Here is a 27,742-nt window from a genome sequence, read left to right on the forward strand (position 1 = left end):
GAGGCTCTGGTGTCGGGGGGGGATGTTTTCATGAGCACCCGGCTGCCCAGCGAGCACCACGGACGTAGCCGCTTTGGGCAAGTCAGGGGTCCGGGCCTGGTGGCGGGTGTGCCCAGCGGGGCCCTCCGTGGGGGTCCGGTCTGAGCGCCCCAGGTGCTGGCGGGGTCCTGCTCCGTGCGGCCTCGGAAGCCACCCATCCTACAGGCCTTCACTGCCTCAGGTCTGCGAGGACGGCGTCTCGCCTGCACTACGGGGCACCAGAACGTGGCCGCTGCCCTCGGGGCCTGGCTCACCTTGGCCAGCAGCGTCGGTCATTGGTTGGCAGCGCGCTCGGACCTCCTGCGTGTGGGCCGGAAACCCCGGCTGGGAGCTGCTCCCAGGGCCGGGCCGGGCCGAGCCTGCCGACGGCTGGCTCCCGAGTGCTCTCCTGGTGGAGGCCGGAGCCCTGTGGACATAAGGGCAGGGTCCACCCCGTCTAGCTGGCCTCGTCTGGCCGTGGGTGGACAGCGTAGGGGTGACCTGCCCTGAGCAGCACAGTCAAGGTGTAGACACTGGGCAGCTTTCAAAGGGTCTGGCGCCTGGGCAGTAACTTCCTGCCATCACTACAAAGCCCTTCAAGGTACCCAGGACCCTGGCTTTGTAACACCTTCCCCGGGAAGGGAGCAGGATCTGTGGAGAAGTGGGTGGACCCACCCAGGTCTGGGTGGGAGACGCTCCAGGGGAACCTGCACCCACCTTGGGCCAGAAACCGCTCCCGGGGGCCACGCCTGGGACTGGTGAGCAACACGGGCCTCCAGCCCTGCAGGGAGAGCACAGGCCACAGGAGGGAGGTAGTCTGGGAGCAGAGCGACTGTGAACCCCGCGACGCCGAGAACCCCGGGTGGAGGTGGGCGGACAGGACGCTTGGTGCCTCCGCACTGGTGGGACGGGCGTCGGCCCTAAACCCAGATCAAAGGTGACACTGGGACGGCAGCAGGTGGGGTGGGGCACACTGAGGAAGCCCATGGAAACCAGAGGCTGAGAAACTCAGCTCAACAGCACAACGCAAGAGCAGCGGGTGGGGCGGGGGGCACAGGCGCGCCGCCGTCTGTCCTCACAACCGCCCTAGGTTTGAAATTCTCCCCAGAAATAGTTACGGGAAAATAAACTAAGGAAACGAGTCCACCGAGGCCCTGGCGCTCTGAGGAGCCCTGCCCTTGGGGAGGTCGGGAGTGTCACCCTCGCCCGGAAGTCAGGGCGCTTCCCTTCACCCGTGCGTGTGAAGCCTGAGGACGGCGCGCCGTCCCCCGTCCCCCGCCCAGAACTAGCTCCCTCAGGCCAGCCCGAGGGGCAGAGGCAGCAGGAGGCGCCCGGGAGGCCGGCGACCCTCGCGCCCGCTGGTCGTCCGCCGGGACAGGCGTCCAGCCCGAGTGGCTCCCAGCTGCCCTCTGGGCAGCACCCGAGGTGGCACAGGGTAGGGCGGGGGTGAGGGGCAGCGAGGAGCCGCGGAGCCGCAGGCCTTCACCGTGGCTTTTATTTGTTCTGTTTGCTCGTGGGGGTGACCTCAACCCTGGGCCACAGAGACCCTCCCTCACGACCCGCCCTCCTGACGGCGGGCACCAGGCCTTGGAGTCTCCGACTCGATGTGCGGGCAGCCCCGTCCACGCACCCTCCAGGTTGGAGGGTCAGATGGAGGCTCCCGAGGAAGCGGATCTGCCCTTTCCAGCCACGTCAGGGCGTCCCCGGACGCCTGTCCTTCACACGTGCCGCCAGAAGGTCGTGGGGGACCGGTGGGGCCCAGGGAGCGGACGGGCACCGAGACGCTGCTGCCTGGGCCGGGCCGTGCGGGCACCAAGGCTCGGGGTGGCCAAGGCGGCGGGCTGACCGCGCAGAGGGGGCACCAGCCGGCCCAGGGCGAGCCCCAGAGCCTCAGGAGCACACGCGCACACACACACAGGCACCCACACGTGTGCACACGCCACACACACACGCGCCCCACCCCACTGTGCACGCGGGAGAAGAGGGAGATAGAACCTTGAGGGCTGAGGCCCGCTGGAAGGCTCCTGGCCGGAATCCCAGAGGGTGGAGGGCGCCAGGCCTGGGCTCTGCAGGCCCAGCCGCAGCGTCAGTGCGGTGCTGGCACCCCCTCCCTCTCGGCCTCCTCGGGCCCCGAGGGGTCGTCGGGCCCTGGTGGGCGCCCGTCCACGCTGCCGTCCGCCCTGCCCTGGTCGTCCCTGCCCTGCTGCTTCTGCCGCCGCGTCTCCTTGTACCTCAGGGTGATGTCCCTGGGGACAGCGGGGGCTGCGTCACCACCGGCCGGCCCACGGAGGTCCCTGGACGCTGCCCCGCAGGGGAGCTCAGAGCCCGGGGTGGGCAGGCAGGACCGCCGGGGCCACGGCGCTCACCGCAGGAAGAAGCGCCAGACGGTCCAGGTGAGGGCGAGCACGGAGCCGAGCGTCCAGCACTGGGCGATGTAGAAGGGCAGGGACAGCGTGAGCGTGTGCGGGTCGTACTTCACCACGATGAGCAGCTCCGTGACGGTGATGGCCGCCACCAGCCAGGCCTGCTGGCCCAGCTTCTTGTGGAGCTTCCTGCAGAGGGAGGCGGGTGCAGGGGTGAGGCCCGAGAGCGCCCGCGCCCGCCCCTCCGCGGCCCAGGCCCCGCCCCGGCCCTCACGGGTCGTCCATGAAGTCGTAGATCTCCCGCATGGCCACGCCGCCCACGTTGACGAAGAAGACCAGCCGCAGGAGGACCAGGTAGTGCTCGGGGGGCAGCCACAGCACGAACTTCAGGTAGAAGGTGTTCAGCTCTGCCAACAGAAACTGGGGCAGAGGAGGGAGGGTGGAGGGCGCCGGGGGCGGGGGCGGGGGGCGGGGCGGGGCGGGGCGGCGGGGGGCGGGGCGGCAGGCGGGCCGGGGGCGGGGCGGCAGGCGGCCGCGGGCCTTACCACCAGGATGATGCCGCACACGGCCAGCCAGCGGCGCAGGCTGGAGGCCGGCTTCCACTCGAAGCGGACCCAGCTGTAGGGCGTGAACTGGAAGACGATCCTCTGCATCTTGCCCCTGGAACCGCGGCCGTCAGCCCAGGGCAACGCCCGCGGGGCACACCCCGCGCCGCCCCCCCCCCCCCCCCCGGCCCCCCAGGTCTCTTCCGGGACCGTTTCTCTACTTCTCCACAGAGGGAGGCGGCTGGGAAGGGATGACCCCGAGAAGGGCCAGCAGGGAGGAAGAGGAGCCGGCTGGATGGGGACGGGCTGACGTCCCGGCCGCCACGAGGGCAGCACCCAGGGTCACATCCTGGGTGGGGTTTACAGAGGCGAGATCCTCGCCTGTAGCACCTCACGAAAGGACCTCGGGGGGCGGCGGGGGCCCTGCAGGCCCCACACTGGGGTCAAGGCCTGCGCGGAGCAGGGCGGCTCTCCAGACGTACTTGTAGGTCGGAATGTTCCAGAGGCCCTGCCACTTGTAGGTCTTCAGGGACAGCCACTCGAGGGTCTTCATGCCGCAGTAGATGCCCAGCCCGTTGCAGACGAGCACGTCCATGATCCACTGGGGGTGGGAGCCAGGCGGGAGGGAGGTGGGTGCCACGGATCCCCAGGTCGAACGGCCCTGGCTGAGGGGACCCCGTGCCGCCCGCTGCCCCCACGTGGTGGCCGGCCGGGACGCAGAGGGCGGCACTTACGTGGTCCCACCAGCACTCGCTGAAGTTGGGCAGCTGATGCTCCAGGCTGTATTCCAGGAACTCAAACATCACACTCACGATTGTGCACATCCACCAGTCACGGATCATCAGGGTCTGCGGGCCGCCAGGGCGTCAGCCCCCTGCGCGGGATCCCCCAAGGACAGCCCGTCCCCTACCCCCGCCCCACTGCCCTCCGGTGAGGCGCGGCGGCAGGGCAGCTGTGGCTCGGGCTGCCCCAAGTTAAGACTTTGAGGGTTTCCCTGGTGGCGCAGTGGTTAAGAATCTGCCTGCCAACGCAGGGGACACGGGTTTGAGCCCTGGTCCTGGAAGATCCCACATGCCGCGGAGCAACTAAGCCCATGCGCCACAGCTACTGAGCCTGCGCTCTAGAGCCCGCTCGCCACAACTACTGAGCCCGCTCGCCACAACTACTGAAGCCTGCGTGCCTAGAACCCGTGCTCTGCAACAAGAGAAGCCACCGCAACAAGAAGCCCGCGCACGCAACGAAGAGTAGCCCCCGCTCGCCACAACTAGAGAAAGCCCGCGTGCAGCAACGAAGACCCAACGCAGCCAAAAATAAATAAATAAAATAAATAAATTTATTAAAAAAAAAACGACTTTGAGGCAACTTGCAGGTATGTCGACGACGCGTGTGCCCAGGCCTGAGGGTGCCCAGGGCTGGGTGGGGTGGGGGCCGGGGGCCCCCCGTGGGTCTCTCCCTTTTGCTCTCCGGCGGCCACCGCAACGCCCAGGACACGCAAGGTCGGGTCAGGCCCCCCAGCTCGGCAGCCTGCCTGTCCCACACCGCGGCCGCAACCCACCGCACGGCTGGAAAACGGCCCAGAGTTCAGGGCGGCTCCGAAACCAGGTGCCCCGCCCAAGGAGGAGGTGCCTACCTTCAGGTACCAGCCGATGAAGTGTGCGGGCACGAAGCCGTCCAGCTTGTCCTGTGGGGCACAGAGGCAGGCCTCGCGCTCGGTCTACGTCGTGAGCTGGGAAGGGGCCCCGCCGCGGCCAGAGGCATCCCCGCGTGTGGGTGGCACGGCCCCTGGTACCCTCACCCCCTCCAGTCCAGAGTGACTCGGGTCCCAGAAACATCCACGCCTGGGGCTGCGCCGAGCTTCACGCGTGGGAGGTGGCGCGGCCCCGCCGGGAGGGGCCCCCACGTCATGAGGCCAGCCGTCCCCCTCCGGGCGCCTACCCAGACGTTGTGGAAGGGGTCGGTCTTGTTGTCTGCATCATAGATGAGGCAGTTTCCCCCGTAGTCCCTCTCCGGCAGCGGGACCCCCAACCTGGGGTCGACGTACTTCAGAAACTGGCGGCCGTCCTGGACGGTCTGCAAGGGCGGCGGCATGTCAGTGGGGCGGGGTTTGGGGTGCGCAGACAGCACCCACCAACCGCGAGGGGAAGCACTGTCTGAGCATCGCCCCCACTTCGGGCCGGGCAGAGCGGGGCTGTCCCAAGTCTGAGGACGTCCTCACGCCCCCATGGGACCCTAGGACCACACCACGTGGCGTCGCAGGGGCACTTCCCGTGGGAGGGCGCTCCGATCACCAGTCTCCCCACCTCTCCTCCCTACGTCCAGTTCGGGGTCCAGACCCCACACCGAGGAACAGCGCTGTGGGACACGCTTCTTCACGCGGCGCCCGGACAGCCTCTCCCAGACGCCAACGTTGGCCAAACAGGCCTCCAGCTTTGGCACAAAGTAGGCTTTTGGGGGCGCACTCTGGCAGAAGAGGGCCCCCTCATTCCTCCCTCCAGGCCCCCGCTGGCCGCCAGCTGGGGCCTGTGGTCCACAGGAGGCACCCTGGGATACCCGTCATGAGGACCCTGTCCCCTCGCTCCTGCCCCGAGTACCAGCGAAAGGGCACAGCGGGGAAGAGGCTCCAGGCTGGGGCGACGAGACGCGGTCCGTGGTGTGTGTGGACAGATGACACTCAGACCTGCATCTTGTCACATGACTGAGGTGACACCATGAACAACTGAAACCCCCCCCCCACCATGTGTGCCCTGGTAACACAGGATCTGAGGGCCAGACAGCAGGACAGCACCCGACACCGCTGTGTTCCTGAGTCAGGGTGGCCCCACGGGCTCTGCTCCGGAGCCAGGTCATTAGGGGCTCAGATCCCTGGACACTCAACCCTCAGAGAAGTGAAACACAGCACTGTGTCTTCGTCTCAGGGCATCTGAGGGCTGACGGGACCCAAGGAAGTCAGCTCCGGTCCCAGCTGAGAGCTTGTCACCCAAGCCCAGAGGGCCAGACCATGAACCTCCACTCCAGCAAAGGCCAGGGAGGCCGACTGACCCCTCGTGACACGGCTCTGGGGGAGGACAGCAGCCTGGGCAGGAGGGCCTCCCAGAACCAGCCACTTATAAATCTGCAGACTCACTAGTCAGGACCCACAGGGCTCCGCGCTGCTGGCCGAGAGAGCCCAGATCTTGGTTCCTAAGAGCATTCGTTCTCCAATAAAGGAACCAGGCTCCCTGGAGAAATGACAGATTCCAGGGCTGGGCAGGGAACCCCCAAGATGGGCCTGGAATGTCTTCTAGCACCAGAAAGGAGGGAGGTGCTCAGAAACCCAAAACAAAACACCAAGAACCCACCACGTACGTGGGGTATGGGAAAGCTCCCAGCAGCCAACTGGAACAATTTGAGCAACGAATCAAGTATTGAATTGTAACCCAAAGTATAACGTAGATACCTACCCACGAGTCTGCACTGATTTAAGAAATGACCGGACACATTAGTGAGTCAGGGAGAAGAGACAAACCTCCCACACAGAAGGTTTCCCATCGGATTATGGAGCTGCTCTCCGCCCGCTGCGCAGGGGGGCCTCCCTCCTGAGGGCGAGGCGTGGAGGGGACCCGACAGACACACCTCTGCCAGGGGGTCGGGGTCAGCACCGACGGTCAGAATCATGTGTCAAATCACGACAGAAACACCAGACAAACCCCCAGCAACCCTGATACCAAAATCAGAAAAAGACATTCCAGGCAAACCACAGAGAATGTCTCTTATGAATATGGATGCAACAATCCTCAACAGAATACGAGCAAAGTGAATCCAGCAGTATATACAAAAGGTCATACACCACGACCAAGTGGGCTTTATCCCAGGAACGCTAAGCTGGTTCAAAATGAGAAAATGAATCAACACAAAACATCATGTTAATAAAGGGAAAAAACCACATGATCATCTCATTTGATGCAGAAAAAGCATCCAACCAACAAAATCTAATACCCTCTCATGAAAAAAACACTCAACAAATTAGGAAGAGTGGAACTTCCTCCATTGACAAGGGGCATCTGGTGAGGGCTGAGGGCTCCCTGCTAAGAAGTGGGGGACAGTGTGAGGCCAGAGACGGACGGACAGACAGACACTCAGGTTGGAAAGGAAGAAGTGAACTCCCCCTATTCCTGCACAGAGACCCCCTCAGGAACCCCCCGAACAGCAGCAGAGCTGTGGGAACCAATGAGCAGGTACAGAGGGCCCAGACCGACAGAGCAAGCGGGCTGCACTTCCAGACGCCAGGGACCAGCAGACCAACACGACATCAAGACAGTCCCACTCAGGAAAGCACCGGAAAGAGTGAGATACTTAGGAATACATTTAACAAAGGAAGTGCAAAACATATACTCCGAAAACCACAAAATGTTGCTGAGAGAAATGAAAGACCCACGTAAGGGGAGGGTCCTGTGCTGCAGAGGAGGGGAAAATCTGAAAGAAAGTGTGGGTTTTAGTTAATAATGATTAATTGTAACAAACGCGTCATATTAGTGTAAGATGTTCATAACAGGAAAAACTGGGTGAAGAAACTCTCTGCACTAACTTCACAATCCTGTAAATCTGTCTTAAAATAAAAAGTTTATTTTAAATAAATAAAACAAAACATGAACCATTAAAAAAAATCAATCAGAACAAAAGCTGGTCTCCCAAAAAGACATACAAACAAGCACATGAAACGATGTTCAGCATCACTAGCAATCAGGGAAATGCAAATCAAAACCACATGAGAGGACCTCCCTGGTGGTGCAGCGGTTAAGAATCCGCCTGCCAACGCAGGGGACACGGGTTTGAGCCCTGGTCCGGCAAGATACCACATGCCGCGGAACAACTAAGCCCGTGTGCCACAACTACTGAGCCTGTGCTCTAGAGCCCGCGAGCCACAACTACTGAGCCCGTGTGTCACAACTACTGAGCCTGCGTGCCTACAGCCCGTGCTCCGCAGCAAGAGAAGCCGCCGCGATGAGAAGCCTGCGCACCGCCAACGAAGAGTAGCCCCCGCTCGCAACAACAAAGACCCAACGCAGCCAAAAATAAATAAATAAATTTATTTAAAAAAAAAAGAAAAAAAAGAAAAACCACGAGATATTTTACCACTTCACCACCCCGCCCCCCCCAAAAAAAGGAAAATAACAAGTGTTGGTGAGAATACGGAGCAACTGGAAGCCTGTGCGCTGTTGGAGGGACTGTAAAATGAGCACAGCCGCTGTGGAGTCTGGCAGCTCCTCTAAAGGTTAAACAGAATTACTCAGCAATCCCACTTGTAGGCGTGTCCTCAAAGGAATGGAAAGCAGCGACTGGAACAGGTACTCGCACGCCCACGTTCACAGTCACCAAAGGGTGGAGGCAACCCGAGTGTCCGTCCATTTGAGTGGATACACAAAATGTGGTTTAAACACACAACGGAACACTACTCAGCCTTAAAAAGGAAGGAAACTGTGACACAGGCTACACAGGGTGAACCTTGAGGACGTTACACTCAGTGAAATAATCCAGTCACAGGAGGACAAATGCTGTCTGATTCCACTCCCAGGAGGTCCCTGGAGGAGTCAGATCCATAGAGACAGGAAGTAGACGGTGGGGCCCGGGCTGGGGGAGGGGAGGGGAGTGAGTGTTCATGGGGACAGAGCGTCCGTTTGGGAAGACGGAATGTTCCGGGGATGATGGTGGGGAAGGTAACACGACCATGTGCATGTGCTTCGTGCCCCGCCTTGTGCACCTAGAAGTGGCTGAGACGGTAAATTTTATGTTACGTGTTTTTTACTGTAGTTAAAAAATACTTTTAATTAAATACACTGCAATAAAACCAAAACAATTGCACAGAATTCTACATACACACGTGTGTGTGCACACATGCGTGTAAAACTGAACTGTGACAAACTCTGTGGAGTGCATTGATATCAATTTCCTGGTTTGATCCTGTCTTATATATACATATATATATATATTTTAAAATTAAAGTATAGTTGACTTACAATATTGTGTTAGTTTCAGGTACACATACTGTCCTACATTTGTGCAAAATATTGAGGACCTGGGTGAAGGAACACAGGACCTACCTGTACAATTTGTTCACAATTTCCTGTGAATCTACAATCATTCCAAAACAAAATGTAAAAAGAAATTCAACATGAATAAGCAATCTCAGTGTAAAATATAAAACCAGGTAGGTTTTAAAAGAAAGTACAGGAGAAAATCTTAACAAATTGGTGTTGGACAAAGAAGTCTTAGACATGACATCAAAAACACAAAAAGAAAAGACACAAGGACCGCCACTGTTAAAGAACGAAGGCCCAGCACATCCAGCAAAGGACCCTGTAACCAGGACTACATAAAAAGCTGTCATAACTCAACACTACAAAAACAAACCACCCGATTTTTAAAAAGGGCAAAAAATAAACACTTCACCGAGGAGGATGTGTGTTTCACGGCTCATGAAGGCAGGAGAAGTTGGTCGAACATCATCAGCCACTCTAGCAATGCAGTGAAATCCATAAGACACTGGCTAAAATAAAAGATCCTGGTGATGGCCAGTACTGCCAAGGTGAGAGAGGGTGCTGGCGGGACACAGCTGCCCTGGGACTAAGACACCTATAACCTGTGACGCAGGAGTCCCTCCCGAGTGTTCACCCTCAAGAAATGAAAGCTCAGGTCCACACAAGAGCCTGTACCTGAGGCTCAGAGCAGCTCCACGCACGTCTGCCCCAAACCAGACACAACCCCAGTGACTGGACAGATGGCGGTCCCTCCACCAGGAGCCCCATCCACGATAAAGAGGACCGGCTGTAGGTGCGCACGGCTTGGGTGAGTTTCAGAGGCAGTGAAGGCCACGCTCTGCACAACTCCACTCACACGAGACTTTCCAAGAGACAAATGGCGGGGATGCAGGGACAGATGGTGCCTGCGAGGCCACTGCGAGGCCAGGGTCACAGAGGTGGCACCCGAGGGGGCCTGGGGCTCTGTGCCTAACTGTGGTGTCCACACAAACACAAACAGGTGTTACAGCTCCCAGCCCTGCACACCTACCCGAAATGCAAACCTTCCCACGTGATGATTAATTACTCAGCTATCGCTGACTGCTTTGAGATTGTGAATACTGGAGACCACCCTCAAAGGCGAGCTCGATAAGTCCAGCAGAACAGGAGTATTAGTCAGACAGACGTTAGCGGCAACAAATCCTGATCCAAGATTTACTGAGGAGCTAAGTTTCCAACCTCCAACCCAACCCCCTTGCAGAACGTGTGCCAGAAGGGAGAAGAGCACACAAAGCCACAGCTGGTCACCCGCAAAACCAGAAACGAGGCCCATGGCGACTGGCCCTGGGCCCACTGCCCACACTCAGAGCGCCTGTGCGGCGGGGTCAGGTGTGCCCCCTGCGAGGGCTCAGCCCTGCTCAGATCTGGAGCGCCCGCCAGGCGTCCACATCTGAACCCATCGTCCCCCGGCCACGCGGCAGCTGCGCCCAGAGGTCCAGGCCCGCTGAGAACGGAGACTCTGCCGCAGGCGATGGCTGGCGCCTTCCCACCCCTACGGCCCCTGCCCCCTTCGGGTGGGGTCCAGCCTCCTACCAGAGCCCTGGGGGCCAATGTGCAGAGCGTTCTGTGCCACCTCCACTTTCACAGCTCACCCAACCAAGAGACCCGCTTACCTGGAAGAGTATAAAGATGAGAACCAGCTCGTAGACCACACTGACGCAGAGCCAAAACCTCCAGTAGGCTGTACAGACACGGAGAACACAGAGGCATCAGGGGGCGCCGCCCTGCGGCCCGCGGCCCCGCCCCACACAGCTCCCGCACGCGCGGCCTCTGCTCGGGGCCCTCAGGTCCCTGGTAGAGACTTCAGAAGCAAGATCTAACTCAGGGCTGGGCACGGTTTCCCTCTGACTGTTCTTCCTCCTCCTCTTCCGTTCCCGTCCCTAATCTTTCCCGCAGCACAGAAGGCCCGCAAACCACCAGATACGAGCAGTGACAGCAAACATCCTTGTCTTGTGTTCCCTAGGGATGCTTCTAACCTTCGTCATTAAGTAAGTTTGCAGGGTTTTGGTGGATACCTTTCGTCACAGTAAGAGAACCTTTTAATTCCAGTATGCTGTGTTTCTATCATGAATGAGTACAAAACTTTATTCTTCTGCATTTACGAGGATCAATTTTTTTCTTTAGTGTTAATGTGATGAATGAAATTAACACATTTCCCAACATTAAACCATCTCTGAATTCCTGGGACGACGATTTGTTTCAGGAAACTGTCTTAAGTTTCAGTCAGCACTTTTGCCCCTCCGGTGACTACATGTGGCGGTTCTATATTATATACTTTAAAGTTGCTGAGCGAGTTGATCTTAAATGTTCTCGCCATAAAAAAAAAAAAGTTGAGATTACATGAGATGACAGAGAGGTTAACTAACCATACTGGAGTACGCAATACACATGTATCAAATCATCACACAGTACACCTTAAGCTTATGTTACGTGTCAATCCTATCTCAATAAAGCTGGAAAAAAGAACGAACGTGTCCCTCAGAACCCCTTTCACTGGCCGGGACTCCTCTCTCCCACCATCTGCTATCCATACTCTCAAGTCCCTGGGGGATGAGATGACAGGAAGGGGAAGGTCTAGAACTGTCCTAAAAGCCAACGGTAATGTCTATCTTCCAAGAATCTTCAGAATCCTGTTTAATAAATGCCTAAGGGGACTTCCCTGGTGGCGCAGTGGTAAAGAATCTGCCTGTCAATGCAGGGGACATGGGTTCAATCCCTGGTCCGGAAAGATCCCACATGCCGCGGAGCAACTAAGCCCGTGCGCCACAACTACTGAGCCTGCGCTCTAGAGCCCGCGAGCCACAACTACCGAAGCCTGTCCGCCCCAGAGCCCACGCACCGCAAATACTGAGCCCACGTGCCGCAACTACTGAAGCCCGCGGACCACAACTACTAAAGCCCGCGTGCCTAGAGCCCGTGCTCTGCAACGAGAAGCCCGCGCGCCGCAATGAAGAGTAGGCCCCGCTCGCCGCAACTAGAGAAAGCCCGTGCGCAGCAACGAAGACCCAACGCAGCTAAAAAACAAATAAATAATAAATAAAATAATAAAATAAACAAATAATAAGATATCTGCTTCCCCTATGCTTATGTCTGTAAAGAAAAAAAAACCCACCAGCCTACTTTTAAAAGCTAATTCACCTTGAATTAAAAAAATAAGCCGTGCTCACAAACTGGAGACACAAGGTTTGGCCACGGCTATTCCACAGCTATTCCAGGTCATCTGTGACAGCGCCACGCGCCCTCCCGCCCCCGCTTCGGTGGGGACCCAGGGTACAGGCAGCCGGGCAGGTGAGAGGGAGGGGTGCGGGGCCTGTTGTGCCGGAAGAGCGTGAGAAGTGTGCAGACGTCCGGCTCTGGGGCCGCCTGGCACCCTCAGGGCTGGGGCCTAGCCCACTCGCCCGGGGAAAACCGCCCCGGAGACTGACGAGAATCCAACCTCGCACGGGCAGGAAATACAAACGTGGTGAATTCTTGGGCAGGTGGGCTAACGTGTTCTGAGACAACGGACGTAAACAGCTGAGGTGACAGACTTATTCTTCGTGCCCTTGAAGATAGGAGAAACCTGGAAAACTCTCCCTGGTTCGAGGCTGCAGCAGCAGGTCGAGGGCTGTGGAGCAGGGACTTGGGGCGGCTGAGTGTAGCTGCCCGGCTGCCGGGACGGCCGCCTCCTCCCATGAAGGCTGCACTGTCCCTCCCCCGGCCGCCCCCACTCGGCTCAGACAGGCAGCCAGCTCAGACTCCCCACCACGAGCACCCCGTAGCGCTCACCAGGACCCAGGCCTGCCCCCCGCCAGTGGCCAGCGGGCCCTCGTCCCTCCCCACGGCCCGGGTCCCCACACCCCAGCCCGGCTCCGGCTCTCCGCGAGCCACCCCAGAGGCTCCTGATTACAGGCTGCCCCGCTCCCAGACCCACGCTCGGAGCTCCTTCCTGAGCGTCAGCTCCGGGCAGCTCAGCAGCACCTGCAACGTCCTCGTCTACTCCAGCGTTCTGCAGGGAGCCACGCACGAAGGCAAGGGGGCCTCTTTAGTGGCAGCCCCAGTCGGAGCTGCAGCCAACTCGTTTCCAAATAAAGCAACGCCCCACACAGGTCGGCTGTCTGCTCCCCGAGTGGCTGCCTGAGCCAGGCCCAGAGGAGGGCGGGAGGCACGCGGAGACCCCAGGGCGCCTCCTCTGTGGAGTCCGTTCCTGCCAGCGTGCACACGTAACCTGATTTGAGAGGCTGAGGACTTGCTGCCAACTACCAGGTGAACAAGCCGTCTGGACGGTGCTCCTGGGCAGGTCTCCACGTGAACTAAGCCAAGACTGGCAGGGAAACAGGGTGTGCGCACAGCAGGTAAACTAAGGAGAAAGGCAGAGCCGCGCTCAGCACATCAACTCAGAAACCAGGGCACCGCCCTCTGCAGCGGGGGAGCCGGCCTAACGCTCACACCGCGCAGAGCCGCAGAGGGAGCTTTCCTGAAGCTGAAGCCCCGGGATGACGCGGGCAGGGCCCCGTCCAGTGCCGGGTGCGCACGAGAACTTGGCTGCGCCCTCACCCACCGACAGCCTCTGGGGAGTTTCTGGCAGCTCCTGTTCTCCCTTCCAAGTCTGCCTGACGAGCACTGAACACACCTGGTTTCTCACTGTGATTCCGACACTTCAGCTCACTTTTCCGTTGCTCTGGTTAAGAGTCCACACCCTTCTGAGGCAAGACTGGACGGGCCCACACCAGTGGAGACGGTGGAGAAGGTCCTGCAACCCCTCCCCAACCCCCAGTGGGGGCCGTGCCCTGCGGCTCAGGAAGCTCACGCTGCCCTGGGGGCGGGGACCACACGGGCTTCACCCAGCACCAACGTCCCCACCAGGCATTGAGGGGGCAGAGCCCCCGGGGGCCTCGCTCACAACCCCCGGGTCGCTGGCCCCTGGGCAGATACGCCCCTTCTAGGGGGCAACTGAGTAGCACCCATCAGGAGCCCCAAATGCTCATGCCCTGCTACCTCCCCTGGACCTTTGGTCCCATGGATAATCAGACAGGTACACAAAGGTGTACAAGTGGAAATTCACTACAGCCTGGTTATTGCCACGAAATTGGAAACCCCCAAGTATACAATCATATAGGACTGGTTGAGTAAACTGTAGTACATTCAGATGATGACTAAACCAGGAGCCATCAAAACTCCAGTTCTCAAAGGAAAAATTAACAAGGATACGCATGCGTTAAGCCTGAGGTGAATACTGCATGATACAAAACCACACATACAGTTTGATGCCAACTTCTTGTTTTTACAGCTGGGTACGTATACACGTATACACACGCATTAAAACTTAACGGTGGTTATTTTCGTGAGTGGTTTTTATTTTTATTTAAAAATACTTTTTGTATTTTCCAAATTTTCTACGATAAATACACACCCTTACTGAGACAGAAACTCGTTACTAAACTGAGACCCTTCAGGAAAACTGACCACCCCTGCCCTGGAGCCGGCCCCTAGGGGAGGCTGGAGTCCGGACAGGCTGGGGCCACTCCAGCTGTGAGGGGACGTCCCAGGGGTTGCCAGAAGGCCCCATGACTCCGGGGGGGGGCTGCGGATGGCGCCCTGTGAGCCCCCCAACAGCGGCGAGGCACAACCACCAGCTCGAGGCCACGCCAAGCGCACTGCACAGCCCCGGACGCCTCCGCCTGCAGGAAGACCCCCCTGACTAGCACAAAGAGGGCAGGGATGGGGGAGGAGCGGGGGCGGGGGAGGGTCCCCGGGGGCTAGCGCCCAAAGAGGAGGGGCTTCGAGGTGGCAGTGAAGCCGGCCAGCCAGGAGGGGCCCAAGGGGGGACGGGACACTCACACGCAGCAGCACAGACACAGAGCGACCCTCAGAACAGCACAGCTACGCGGGCACACACGGAGAAAGAAATGGCAAGTTACCTGGATGAGGTCTGGAAAATGGCCCGTCTTTAGCTTGTGTGACTCCAAAACATAAGAAAACCAAAATACTGGCCACAATACCTCTGCAAATAAAGAACAAACAGCCCTCAGTGTGCAGAAGCGCCAAGCTCCGGGTCGGCTCCTCCCTGGCGGGAGGTGGGAGGGACCCCTGGGCGCCCACCATGGGGACGGCCCCGACCCCGGGCTGGGGCAGAGCCGAGGCTCGGCCGCAGGGAGGCTGGCGGCCCAGCACTGCCGCCCTGGCCCCAGAGGCAGCACCACCCCGGGGAGAAGGCCCTGCCACTGGGCTGGGTCATGTGTACCGTCAAGAGCCACGCCACTAAGACGTGTGGCACGTTAAAAACACACAAACAAAAACCCCCTAAAATTCCATACAGGACGATCCAGAGCTCACTAAAGCCCTAAGAAGGAAAGGTATTATTAGGATCAAACGGCTTCCCGCTCCAACAAGGCTGGGGCCCTGCTGGTAGCTCTTTCGTCCTGTGGGGCCACCGTATCCAGTCCCAGCAGGAACCCACCAGGAGACAGAGTGAAAGCCACACAGACGCACACGGCACCCCTGCCCACGACGGAGGAGCAAGGTGGGCCCAGCTCACCCCGTCCATGGGGGACTGTCATGCCACAAGGGTTCACAGGCTCGCGTTCGCAGGCCTGGGTGACTGCACGTGAAGCTGCTGTGCACGGACGCACTTCTCACGGGACACCCGAGGCCGCTGTCCCCAGGAGCAGGTCTGAGGACGCAAAGCCCTGTCCCTGGCACTCAGCGGCGGGGTGGGGTGCAGGCGAGGCTGCCCTGGGGGCGACGGCCACCCTTCCAGGGTCTGGTGAAAGGGCCGCTAGATATCCTCCCGCCCCAAAGAGATGATGTGGGAAAATCTGTCGCCCAGAAGGACTTTTAGAGGAAAGCAAATAAATTACACTTTAAAATAATCTTTTAATTTTAGAACAGAAAAGTTACAAAGATAGTACAGAATTTCCCACACTCCGTGAGCGTGGGACAGCTGTCACAGTCAGTGAACCAACACTGATACAGTAACTGAAGTCCACAGTTTTTTTTTTTCAGATTTCTTTACTTTCTACCTAAAGTCCTTTTCCTATTCCAGGACCCCATCTGGGGCCCCACATGACAGTCCTCAGGTCTCCTTAGGCTCCTCTGGCCTGTGACAGGTTCTCAGACTGGCCCTGTTTTGATGACCTGGACAGTTTTGAGGAACACTGGCCACGTATTTTGTGGAATGCCCCTTAATGAAGGCTGTCTTTTTTTATTAGATCAGGGCTGTTTATGATTAGATCAGGGCTATAGGATTTTTGCAAGTGAGATCACAGATGTTAAGGACCATCTTCACCTCATATCAAGGGTACACGCCATTGACACGATTCCGATTGTCGGTGCTGACCCCGAGCCCCTGGCAGAGGCGTGTCTGTCGGGTCCCCTCCACGCCTCGCCTTCGGGAGGGAGGCCCCCCTGCACAGCTGGCAGGGAGCAGCTCCGCAACCTGATGGGAAACCTTCTGTGCAGGAGGTTTGTCTCTGCTCCCCGATGCACTAATGTGTTCGGTCATTTCTTACATCAGCCCAGATCTGTGGGTACCTACGTTACACGCTGGGTTATAATTCAATACTTGATTGATTTTGTTGCTCAAATCGTTCCAGCTTTGGCCGCAAGGAGCTTTCATTTGGCTCCTGTACTGCTTTGACACACCCCATCTTTGTGGAGGTTTGTATTGTTGTTTCTGAGCACCTCCCTACTTTCTGGTGCTAGAAGATGCTCCAGGCCCATCTTGGGGGTTCCCTGTCCCAGGCCTGCAATTGGCCATTTGTCCAGGGAGCCTGGTTCCTTTACTGGAGAACGAATGCTCTTAGGAACCAAGATTTGGGGGCCCGTGTGCTCCTTGCCTCTGGGCCCTCTCGGCTGACAGAGCAACATGATACGTGTGTGCCAACCTTGCATACACACACGTTACAAATATTCCTGTGTGTAACCACCTGTCTCTACATTAAACGAACGTGAGTTCTCACTGACGTCTCCAATCAGCATCTGTTATCCACGGATCATTCTCCCCTTGGTCGCCTGTAACCTCCCGCTCCTCCGGGGTGAGACTCCCGGCCCCCACCATCCGTGTACTTTCCTGTTCAATCCCAGCGCACGTGTACAGCAGGGACACGGTTGTTAACCCATGCCCCATGGGAAACAACTTCACCACTAGAGCCCAGTGCTGTGTGCACGTCCCCCTGCCTTCAGGCCTACAGACCCCACTCGTTTCCAAAGTGACTCAGGTCAGCACCTTTCGTATGTTCTCCTGTCACAGTCTGCAATCCTTCCTGGGGTCCTCTACCTCTTAAATGACTTTTTTTAAAAAATTTATTTATTTTTGGCTGCGTTGGGTCTTCGTTGCTGCACGAACGCTTTCTCTAGTTGCGGCGAGCGGGGGCTACTCTTCATTGTGGTGCGCAGGCTTCTCACTGCAGTGGCTTCTCTTGCTGCAGGGCACGAGTTCTAGGCGCGCGGGCTTCAGTAGTTGTGGCTTGCGGGCTCTAGAGCGCAGGCTCAGAAGTTGTGGCACACGGGCTTAGTTGTTCTGCGGCATGTGGGATCTTCCCGGACCAGGGCTCAAACCCGTGTCCCCGGCATCGGCAGGAGGATTCTTAACCACTGTACCACCAGGGAAGCCCCTAAACAATTTTTAAAATTTGCATACTTAGGCTTACTCTTTGTGTTGTTTAGTCCTATGGGTTTTGACAAACACACAGGGTCATGCATTCACCATTACAATATCAACAGAACAGTTTCAAGACCCTAAAAAAATCTCACACTCCACCTATTCATCCTCCCCCTGCCCCGAGAAACCACTGATCTTTCTACCATCACATAGTTCTGCCTTTTCCAGAACGTCACAGCTGGACTCACACAGCACGGAGCCCTTTCAGGCTGGCTTCTTTCCCTCAACAATATGCATTTAAGCTTCGCCTCTGTCGCCATGGCTTGAAAGCTCATTTCTGTTTATTACTTAATGATATTCCATTGCATGAAGGTACCAGTTTGTTCACCCATTCACCCACTAAGGACATTTTGGTGGCTTCCAAGTTTTGGTGATTGTGAACAAAGCTGCTACAAATGTCCACGTTTTGGTGTGGACTTAAGTTTTCTGCTCCTCTGGGTAAATACCAAGGTGCACAGCTGCTGGATTATGTTTAGTTCTCTGAGAGAGTCTCCAACCGTCTTCCAAAGCGCCTGCCCTGTTCACGTTCCTGCCGGCGAGGGATAAGAGTTCCTGTTCCTCAGATCGTCGCCAGCGCCCGGTGTTTCCGTGTTTTCAACCCTGGCCACTCGAGTAGGTGTGTAGCGGCGTCTCCAAGCTGATGCATGGTGCTGAGCGTCCTTTCACGCACTTGTGTCCTCTGTGGTGTCCGTCCAGACCTTCTGCCCGGTTTGTGACTGTGCTGCTGGTTTTCCTACCGCTGAGCTTCAGGAGTTCTTTGAACAGTGAATACAGATACTTCATCACATGTGTATTTGGCAAATATTTCCCACCAGCCTGTGGCTTGTCTTTTCTTTGTCTCAGCAGTGTGTTTTGCAGAGCAGAAGTTTTTAATTTTAATCAAGTCCGACTTATCAGTTTTTTCTTCTGTAGATCATGCTTTTGGTGTTCTACCTAAAAAGTCACTGGGACTTCCCTGGCGGTCCAGTGGTTAAGACTCCACACTTCCACTGCAGGGAGTGCGGGTTCGATCCCTGGTCAGGGAACTAAGCTCCCACATGCCTCATGGCGAGGCCAAAAAAAAAAGGCATCATCAAACTCAAGGTCACCAGATTTTCTCCCATGTTTTCTTCAAGAAGTTTTATAGTTTTCTATTTTATATTTAGGTCTATAATCCATTTCAAATTCATTATTGTGAAAAGCGTAAGGTCTGTATCTAGGTTATTTTGTTGAAAATTCTCCTTTCTCCACTGACTTGTCTTTGCTCCTCTCTGTGTGGGGCTACTTCTGGGCTCTCTACTTGTCCAGCCTTCTGCCAGCACCACTGTCCTGACCACCACTGCACAGCTTTATGGTCAGGCCTGAAGCCAGGCAGCGGCAGTCCTCTGCCTCTGTTCTTCAGTACTGTGAATACATTATATTTCTACACATTACAAATATGCAAAATATGTTTATACTGTACATGTATTGATTTATTTACACATTTACACATGCACATGTGTATATATACGTAAACATCCCAACGTCACCAACAGATAATGGATCAAGGAACTGTGGCGTGTCCACACGGTGGACCACCCCTTGGCAATGGACCAGGATGACCGCTGACAGACACGGCAACGTGGGTGTCACAAAACCATCATGCCGAGTGGGAGGGGCCAGACACAAGGGCGCATGCTGGATGAGACTGTGCAACAGGCAAGAAGGGCCTGTGGGGACAGATCGGTGGTGGCCTGTGGCCAGCAGTGCAGACTGACCGCGGCCCTCAGAGGAAACTCAGCGTGTACCTCCACCTAGTTGTGGCATGTAGATGAGCCGTACGTTTTAATTACGTGCATGTTATATTAAATGACACAACAATAAAGTTGGCCTAGGAAGAAAAATCTACTCCCTTAAAGTGACAGAACTTGTTAGATCCACAATGACACACAAGGTGAAACTGAAAGCTTTAGGGAAACAAACCAATTTCCTAGATTTTTAACAATGTAAATATTAATTAAAAAAAAAATAACCGTAACCTTTGGGAAGTATTTTACATATACAAAACCTTCCCCTGACAGCATCAAAAGCTCTGACATAATAAAAATCAGCAGCCCCAGCGGCCTCCAGAGACCGGGGGGAGACCTCATCACAGCCCAGGCAGACGTGCTGACGTGGGGGGCAGGCTGTGGGCCCCTCCGGGGTCCACGGGGGTGAGAGTGGACTCAGCAGAAATGAATGAACCCACACGCGCATGTGACTGTCCCTGGAAGAAGCCGCAGAGCCTCAGACAGGTGAGGGCGGGGCTCCAGGCGCCACCAGCAGCCGTACAGGGCCAGGAAAGCAGCTCCTCTGTGCCCCTGAAGTGGGCCGAGAGGGCCAGGGACTGTGGCTACAATGTCCTGTGTCCCCAGAGCACAGAACTTCAGGGCAGAGCAGTGCCTGGGGCCCTCGAATTCCCACCCACCTGCCTTCGCCCGGCCCCGCCTTCAATGAAATCACACAGGGGACCAGGGAGAGGACCCAGGTGTCCCTCTTGGTGGCACCTTCTGGGCTCACTGTGCCAACCTCTCTCGGGCAGGAACAGCTCGGGAGAAAGGCCAGTGCAGGAAGAAGAGGTGGGGAAGCACCCACCCGGGTCCACAGCTGCTGTCCCGGACGAGGCCAACAAGCCCCCTCGACGCTGGGGGTCTGAGCCCCTGGACCCCCGGGCGCGGGGCAGGGCCCAGGGCAGCAGGCTTTGTGACTCGCCTGGCAGGCGTCTGGCGAGTGAAACCCCGCCCCTGCCTCGGGAGGCGTCCCGGGACACACTGCGTGGGCCACTCGCCCTTGTGACTGGTCTTGCCCTGTGACGTCATGACTGCTCATCTCCAGCCCAACTTCACAGCCACATGGGGACACCTCTTCAGTGTGACCAAGCTCTACTTTTTGGTCCTCCCTGCCTGGCTGTGCCCAGCAGACGCTGCAAACCCTCCATAACGACGTGCTGGCAAACAAATGCACAGGAAAGGCCAAGTTCCAGCGGGAAGCCCCCTCGAGGCAGACGTGGGGCTCCGTCTCCAGGTCCACGGGCCCGGCGTCCCCCTCACAGACCCACCCAGAGGGGCCCAAAGAGCAGCCCAGCTCCCTCCTCTGCTCTGGGCTCTGCGACCCCGGCTGCCAGGCCTGCGGTGTGATCACATGGGGCTGGGGAGGGCTGGGGAGGGCTGGGGAGCCCGGGCGGGAGGCCTGCGCCTTACAGGGGAGGGTGACACACACCTCCTGGGGTCCTGGACCCTGGCGTCTACACCACAGTCCAGGCAGAGGGTTAGACCCCAAGGGTGAAGGTGCACGAGCCCAGCCCCCACCCAAAGCTGACCAACGGTCTCCTGCCACCTCTGGGCTCTGGATGCCGCCCTCCACCTCTGTCCCTGCCTGGTCTCCTCTAGCTGTCCCACCAGAGCAGGAGCCTGGGCCCCAGGATGAGAACAGCAACGGGGGCTTCATGGCACCAGAGAGGGAGGGGTGAGTCCGTCCAGCGTAGACAATGCACAGAAACGAGTTCTGAAACCAGCTCATCTTCCCCACGCACTTCTGAGACTGGCCCCAGAATCTATGGGGTTCAGGCAAAGGACACAAACCTACCAGCTAGTCTGTTTCTGGAGATAATGCTGGAAAGACAGACTACCCCCTTCCTGCCCTGCAGGACGAGATGGACCACCAGACTCCTAAAGCCAGTTTAAAACTTTCAAAAAGTCTTCTTATCAACAGAGTGTAGAAGAATGGTGGTAGCTGATGGGAACCACCCCTGGCCTCACAAAAAGCCCAGACACCCAAATTCACGGTCACTGTGATATTGTGCTTTACAGCAAGAAATACGTCATTTGGTCTTCATCTGTTTCTGGCCAGAGCTCCTAAAACCTCTGGTATTGCCCAAGTGCTGAGGGCTACAAAGGTATCTTTTGTTATGTTAATGAGGTGACTTTTGGAGCCCACCTCCTGATGAGAGCTGGTTGCAAGGGGAACCAACCAGACGATTGGAGGGCTCTCCGTCCTACCCCCAGACCTCTGGGGAGGAGTAAAGATTAAGTCAATCGCCAGTGGCCAGTGATTTAATCCATCACGCTGTGTGAGGAAGCCTCCCTAAACCCCAGAGGCACTGGGGTTCAGAGCCTCCAGGCTGGTGGCCGTGTGGCCGCTCTGCGTCCCATCCCCACACCTCGCCCTGTGCGTCTCTCCCATCTGGCTGTTCCTCCATCTTTCTATGATAAACCTCTGATCATAAATAAGTAAAATGCTTCTCTGAGTTCTGTGAGCCGCCCTAGCAAATTAATTGCACCCAAGGAGGAGGCGGTGGGAACCTATGGTTTACAGCCCGTCAGGTGATGACCTCTCTTGCAACTGGGGTCTAAGTGGGGAGGCGATGCAGTCTGGCCGGACCGAGCCTGGGACCATGGGGCCTGGCGCTGCCTGGGACGGTGTCAGAACTGAGCTGACCAGCAGGACAATCAGGTGGGGCCTGGGGTGCTGAGGGTGGGATGTGTGGGGAAGCCGCCCCATCGGAACTGACCTGAACCCCTTTAGACCCCTCCCTGGAGCTGCCGCAGCACCTTCCGGTTTCTCGCGCGCAAATGCAGCGTGAGCAGCGGGTCCCAGGGATGGGGACGGGCAGAAGAGGGGCGGAAAGTGCCACACAGCACCCAGAGCCCCCGCCAGCCGCGTGGAGCGAGGCTGGGCCGGGCCGGGCCGGTACCTCTTGGTGTTGTAGGCCGTGTCCCGCGGTGTCTCTTCCAGCAGCGTCACGTAGCCCAGCACGCAGGTGAGGATGAAGAGCACGCTCAGGGTGTGGGCCCGCCTGCAACGCAAAGAGCCCGCGTCGGTGCACGCAAAGCACGCGTGGGACCGCGGCGCGACGTGCCGCCAGAGGAGCGAGCTCAGCCCTCGACCTCCAGCTCAGAATCCCCCGAGCGCCAGCTACGGCTGCGTGACTCCCAGACGGTCCCGCGCCGGCGCGGCGGCCCGTTCGGGCGGGGAGAGTGGACGGCACGTTGGCTCAAGGCGTCCCGGGCAGGCGGCTCTGGTTCAGAGGGACCAGGCAGCCGGTAGAGTGGGCTCCGGGCACCGAGCAAGATCGCCCCGAGACCAACCTCGTGATTCACGCAGTGACCACGGCTGAGAGGTTCGCCGGGATGACAGCGGAGCACTGGCGGCGGACAGAGGCCCCAGGGCCGGAGCGAGAAGGGCGCGGGGCCGGCCACGGCCGCCTGCCCAGAGGACCGGGCAGAGGGACGGCTGCCCGGGGGGAGGGGGGGTGAGACGTGGGCTCCCCGCTTCCGCCTGCCCACCCTGGCTGGGCCTCCAGAGCCCCGATGTGGGCCAGGGGCGGCGCTCGGCAGGCAGCGGGCAGCCTCTCCTGGAACCAGGCGCACAGCAAGTCCGGCACCAGCCCGCACGCCGCTCAGTCACATACGCGCCCGGGCCCCTCTGCCCTGAACGACTGCCTGCAGAGGGGCAGAGGCCCAGCTCCCGTGTCCGTGGAGAGGCGATGCGGCCCTCCATTTCTAGACGAGGGCACCTCCAGCCTTGAAGGGCACCCTGAAGACGAGTGAACAAACACACGAAAAGCATCGAGCCCAGTACTGGCCTCTCGTCCAAACTCCGTGAAACACACAGTGAAGAAACGAAAAAGCCAGCCACCAGCCAGGAGAAAACACTGATGACACGTACACCCGACAAAGGCCTTCGTACCCAGAACACATAAAGAGCTCTTACAACTCAACGATAAAGACAATCTCCTGAAACACGAACAGAAGATTGAACACACACGTCAAAGAAAAAGATCAACAAATGGCCAACACCACACGAAAAGATGTGCAGCGTCACTGGTCGCCGTGGGAGCAGACATGCAGCATGGCAGGCAGCAGCGCCCGCCCCCTGGGACGGGACCACTGACGGCGCGAGTGCCTCCGAGGAAGGGTCCTCGCGAGGACGCGGAGCCACCAACACTCACACGTTCCAGGTGGGGCTGCAAAAGGGTGCAGCCGCTTTGAAAAAGCTTCCCAGTTTCTTACAAAGTTAAACAGAGTCTACCACCCAAGCCAGCCATTCCTTCTGAGTGTTTACTTGAGAAAAATGAAAGCACGTGTCCATTCAAAGACTTGTATGTGGACGTTAACCCCATGCTGACAGCCAGGCACGAAAGCAACCTGCTGTCTGTTTCCACCGACAAGACTCACAAGAGGCGGTGACAGAGCATGGACGGCAGATTGGCGGGGGAGGTGCTAGGGCAGCAGCTTCCAAGACGATGGAATGTCCTGCATCCCGACCCCGGTGGTGGGCACCATGTATGAGGCGCTGGAGTGTGGGTACAGACCCTCAGGTGGGTGTGTGTCATGGAAAGCAATCGCACCTTGATTCAAGTAATCTTCTAAAACGCAAGAGTGGGGCTGCATGAGATCAGGCTGGCGCTAGAGGCCTGGGCCACAGCTAGACCCCATCCTGACGTCCGGCAGGCCAGCCCTCTTCCCCATCCTGATTATTCTTGCATATTTACTCTCCCATCTTAACTTTGACATCAGCCTGACAGCTGCCACAAATAATTCTATTAGGATTCTAACTGGAACAGCACTGAATTTATAAATTAGCCCAGGAAGAATTGATGAGTAACAACTAGTTGAGAGTCCCCCATCCACAAGACAAGGAGTATCTCTCCATCTATTCAGGTGTTACGCCCTTCACTTAAATTTTATTTTCTTTGTGAAAACAAAAACAAAAACAGTCATGTTCAGATAAGTTGGCTCCAAGTAAAGAAAGCAGAGAGCACATTCTTTTGCCATATTTCACAATACTGGCGTTTAAAACTATTAGAAGTGAGCAAATCTCCTATTTTAACTATTTTCATATAATTCAATATTAATATATTCACATTTGAGTCCTAGGCCATGAGGGAACTTCAGGAAAATCTCAGCCTTTCAGCTGAACTCTGTATAGTAAACATTTCAGTGCCTGAGAGATCTGCGGAATAATTACAGCACAGAGACTACATTATAAGGTCCTACTTTAGACCTTCACTCCTAAGGTTCTCTGGATGTGGTGACCCAGAAACTGATCCTCTGCTGGACATTAGCCAACACCTACACACAGAGGGACTCAGCTGCCTCTCCTGGGTCTAGGACATGGCCCACCCTTCCCGACCCAGAGGAGACATCAGATTCTAGCAGGGAGAACAAGAGTCACTGAGAACCCACCAGGGACCGAGGGCATCTGGATTACGAGGGTGACGACGATAAGGCATGGGCCTCTCCGTCACCTTGGCCCCTGAGGCCGGTCAGAGCTGTAAACGGCAGTGTCAGGGTCACGCAGCTCGGTGGTGAGGGTCTGGGGTCTGAGCCCTGCTCAGGATGCCTCTAGCACACCTGTATCACCTCATAAACCCTCGCCGTGAGGTGATGAGACCCAGGGCCAGTGGGCCTAAGTGACACAGACACTAAGCGGCGCAGAGCAGCTACCAGATGCCAACAAACCCCAACCCTGTCTCCCCGAGCTGTCGTTCCAACACAGCAAGACACACAGAAGGCTGGGTATGGGGACAACGAAACGGGGTGGGGTGGGGTGCAGAATTAGGGAGGGCCTCACGCAGGACACCCGGGGGTGCAGGTCCAGGCCAGCAACGCGAGGGCAAAGGGCTGAGGGGCCACCGTGGCTGGAGGAGGGGGTCCTGCCCTGGGGGGCCCGGACTCACGTCGGTGGAGCAGGAGCCGCTGCAGAGCCGAGAGCAGACGCGGCCGCCTCGCGACCCTCCAGGGCGGGCAGGAGATGCCGGGAGGGGCTGGTCTGGATCTGCCCAGAAGGCGCAGCTGACACGCTGGACGGGACGTGGAGCCCAAGCCGGCCGAGCGTGACTGAGCAGAACCGCTCAGGGCCGGCGGGGTTCAGCTCCAGGCCTGTGTAGACGTGTCTGCTGGGCCGGGGGCGGAGCCACGGGACAGCACCCTCGGCAGGCAGGCAGGCAGGCAGGCCCGGTCCCCGCGGAGTCAGCGGCCTGCACCGCGAGGGGCGGCACCGGACGGGCCCTGAGCTCCAGAATGCCCACTGCCTGCCCCAAGAGGCAGGGTCACGCCTACCCTGGTGAGCGTTTTCAGAGGAAAAAAGCAAAAAACAGGAATAAAGTCAGAAATCAAGATGTTAGAATTGGTCCCAAAGGTCCCTGCTTTTCAGCCACCGCAGCACAGACTCCGCACCAGGCTTCTTTTCAGCTCAAACACCAAGTCTGAGCTCAGATTTCTCCTCAGAAACCATGGAGGCCAGAGGAAGTGGGACAAAATTTGTAAAGCAGTGAAAGAAAAGAAATGTTGAACCAGGATTCCATGTCCAGCGAAAACATCCCTGAGGAACGAAGGTGAACTAAACATTCGCGGATGGAGGAAGAAGTAGAGAATCCGGTGCCGGCAGACCTGCTCTAAACGAATCACTCACCCCAGGAAGGTCTCCAGACAGAAGGGAAGTGAGACCAGAAGGAAACTAGGTGGCCAGGAAGGAAGACGGAGCCGCTGAGACGGGAAGGCTGGGCAGATCAGGTACTGTCTTCACGAACACTGTTGACGGGCGCCACCAAAGCCCAAGGGGAGAGGCCAGACGGGTTGAGATGGACTTGACGTGGCAAAGCGAGGGTGCTGGGGCTGGAAAAGCTCTGCATGTTCACTGTGGCCACAGAGACGTGATAAAAACAACACGTCAGTGGCGCAGGACAGCACGGAAGACTCCGTGTCCCTCTCGGATGCCAGAGCTGGGCAACGACCTCTTGCTCCTGGTTCCCGGTGCCCAGGAAGACGAATGCACCGTTTGGTTGAGTGACTAATAGATGACGTGGGGGATCCAGGCACAGGGAGAGATCGGCCGTAAATCCTGTGACTCCGGCCACTGGGCCAGGGTGAGGGCATGAAGACAGCAGGCTCCCTGCCACGGCGAGCGGAAAATACCCAGCTGTCAGCCCCTGTCTAGAGATGACCATGCTCATCCGCCGAGCGGGCAGGGAGGCCGCCTGCCAGACCAATCAGAGGAGGTGTGAAGATGCGGCTGTGAGACTGAGTGCGCAGCGGCGGCTTGGCCAGGGAACGTCAAGACCAGAAGGCCTGTCCCAGGCCTGCGAGAGGCACCTGGGGCCACCGACCCTCCTGGCCTGCCGACCAGCAGGACCAAAAAGGCACCAGCTGGCAAGTCATGCTGCCCTGATGTGGGCGAAGCTGGCAAACCCCAACCCACACTGACTGAGGAACGTGGGGCGTCTAAGATCTGCCCCACAGATTCTCACAGCTACTGTGAGACGCGTTGCTGACAGCAGAGCCCGCGCTCACCGAACGCTCAATGTTGTAAGATGTGAGCATGCAGTGAGCATTTCCAAAATGTCACAACCATCCATCTTGTCCCTGACTCGAAGCGCGGTGACCCAACGGCGAGTCACCTATCTTCCACCTACAGGTGGCTACGTTCAGAAGCACCCGTCGGGGCACTGGGTCTCCAAGAGCGTCCAGAACAATTTTCAGAGAAATCGAGCTGCCGTATCTTTGCACTGTGTCTACTGTCCTGAACGTTTCCACCAGGTGTTCCCCAATGAAGACAACCACGACTGGCAGAAGAGGTGGTGTCTGTGCCACCGCAGACCCCAGCGGTCCTCTTGCCCCTTCCCCGAGGTCCAGTTTGGGGCAGCCCAGCCTCAGGCTCCACGGCTGAATCTTAATTCCATACTCTGTGGCTGACAAGTAATAACAAAGAAACTCACAATCCTCATACATGGCCCCCAAGAAGCCCAAGCTCCTTTGGAAACGAAAACTGTAAAAACAAGGTTTTGAACATGCAAGAGTTCTTCCGAGTAATTTTGGAACATGTAGTCGTTTCCACAAATACATACTTTTTAGTCTTTATGTTAATTTTTTGGTAACATCCATTAATAAAATTCCCTAAAACTCAAAATAAAGAGTTTTTTAAATCCCAGCACAGCAAGTCAATGACGAGAGACTCAGAAGAAGGTACGCGGCTGGGCCCTGCAGGTAAAACTAAGTCATTCTCGCCAGGTGAGCATCTGGTTACCTGCCTTGAGGAAACGTGAAGCTTCTTCCCTTGCACAGCTGAGGGCAGAGGCCCGGGACGCAGCAACAACCCCACACACCTGCGGTGCGGAGGCTGCAG

General features: G+C 57.4%; 1 protein-coding gene across 8 annotated transcripts in view; it reads right to left on the bottom strand.

The window, feature by feature from the left end:
- Positions 1 to 303: 303 nt before the first annotated feature.
- Positions 304 to 27,742, bottom strand: part of PTDSS2 (phosphatidylserine synthase 2) — a 29,559-nt gene continuing 2,120 nt past the window's right edge. For 2 of the 8 annotated variants that reach the window (XM_036859407.1, XM_036859406.1), the window contains exons 2-12: positions 22,311 to 22,412; positions 14,880 to 14,962; positions 10,593 to 10,660; positions 4,862 to 4,996; positions 4,557 to 4,607; positions 3,661 to 3,774; positions 3,409 to 3,527; positions 2,927 to 3,041; positions 2,656 to 2,801; positions 2,385 to 2,570; positions 1,498 to 2,264 (exon numbers count right to left, since the gene is read on the bottom strand). In XM_036859407.1, the coding sequence (XP_036715302.1) occupies positions 2,105 to 2,264; positions 2,385 to 2,570; positions 2,656 to 2,801; positions 2,927 to 3,041; positions 3,409 to 3,527; positions 3,661 to 3,774; positions 4,557 to 4,607; positions 4,862 to 4,996; positions 10,593 to 10,660; positions 14,880 to 14,962; positions 22,311 to 22,412 (1,279 nt within the window). In that variant the 3' untranslated portion in view covers positions 1,498 to 2,104. The other 6 variants (XM_036859408.1, XM_036859409.1, XR_005020825.1 and 3 more) reach the window with 5 other exon arrangements.

The sequence above is a fragment of the Balaenoptera musculus genome, chromosome 8 (genome assembly GCF_009873245.2).
Source record: "Balaenoptera musculus isolate JJ_BM4_2016_0621 chromosome 8, mBalMus1.pri.v3, whole genome shotgun sequence".
Lineage (NCBI taxonomy): Eukaryota > Metazoa > Chordata > Mammalia > Artiodactyla > Balaenopteridae > Balaenoptera > Balaenoptera musculus.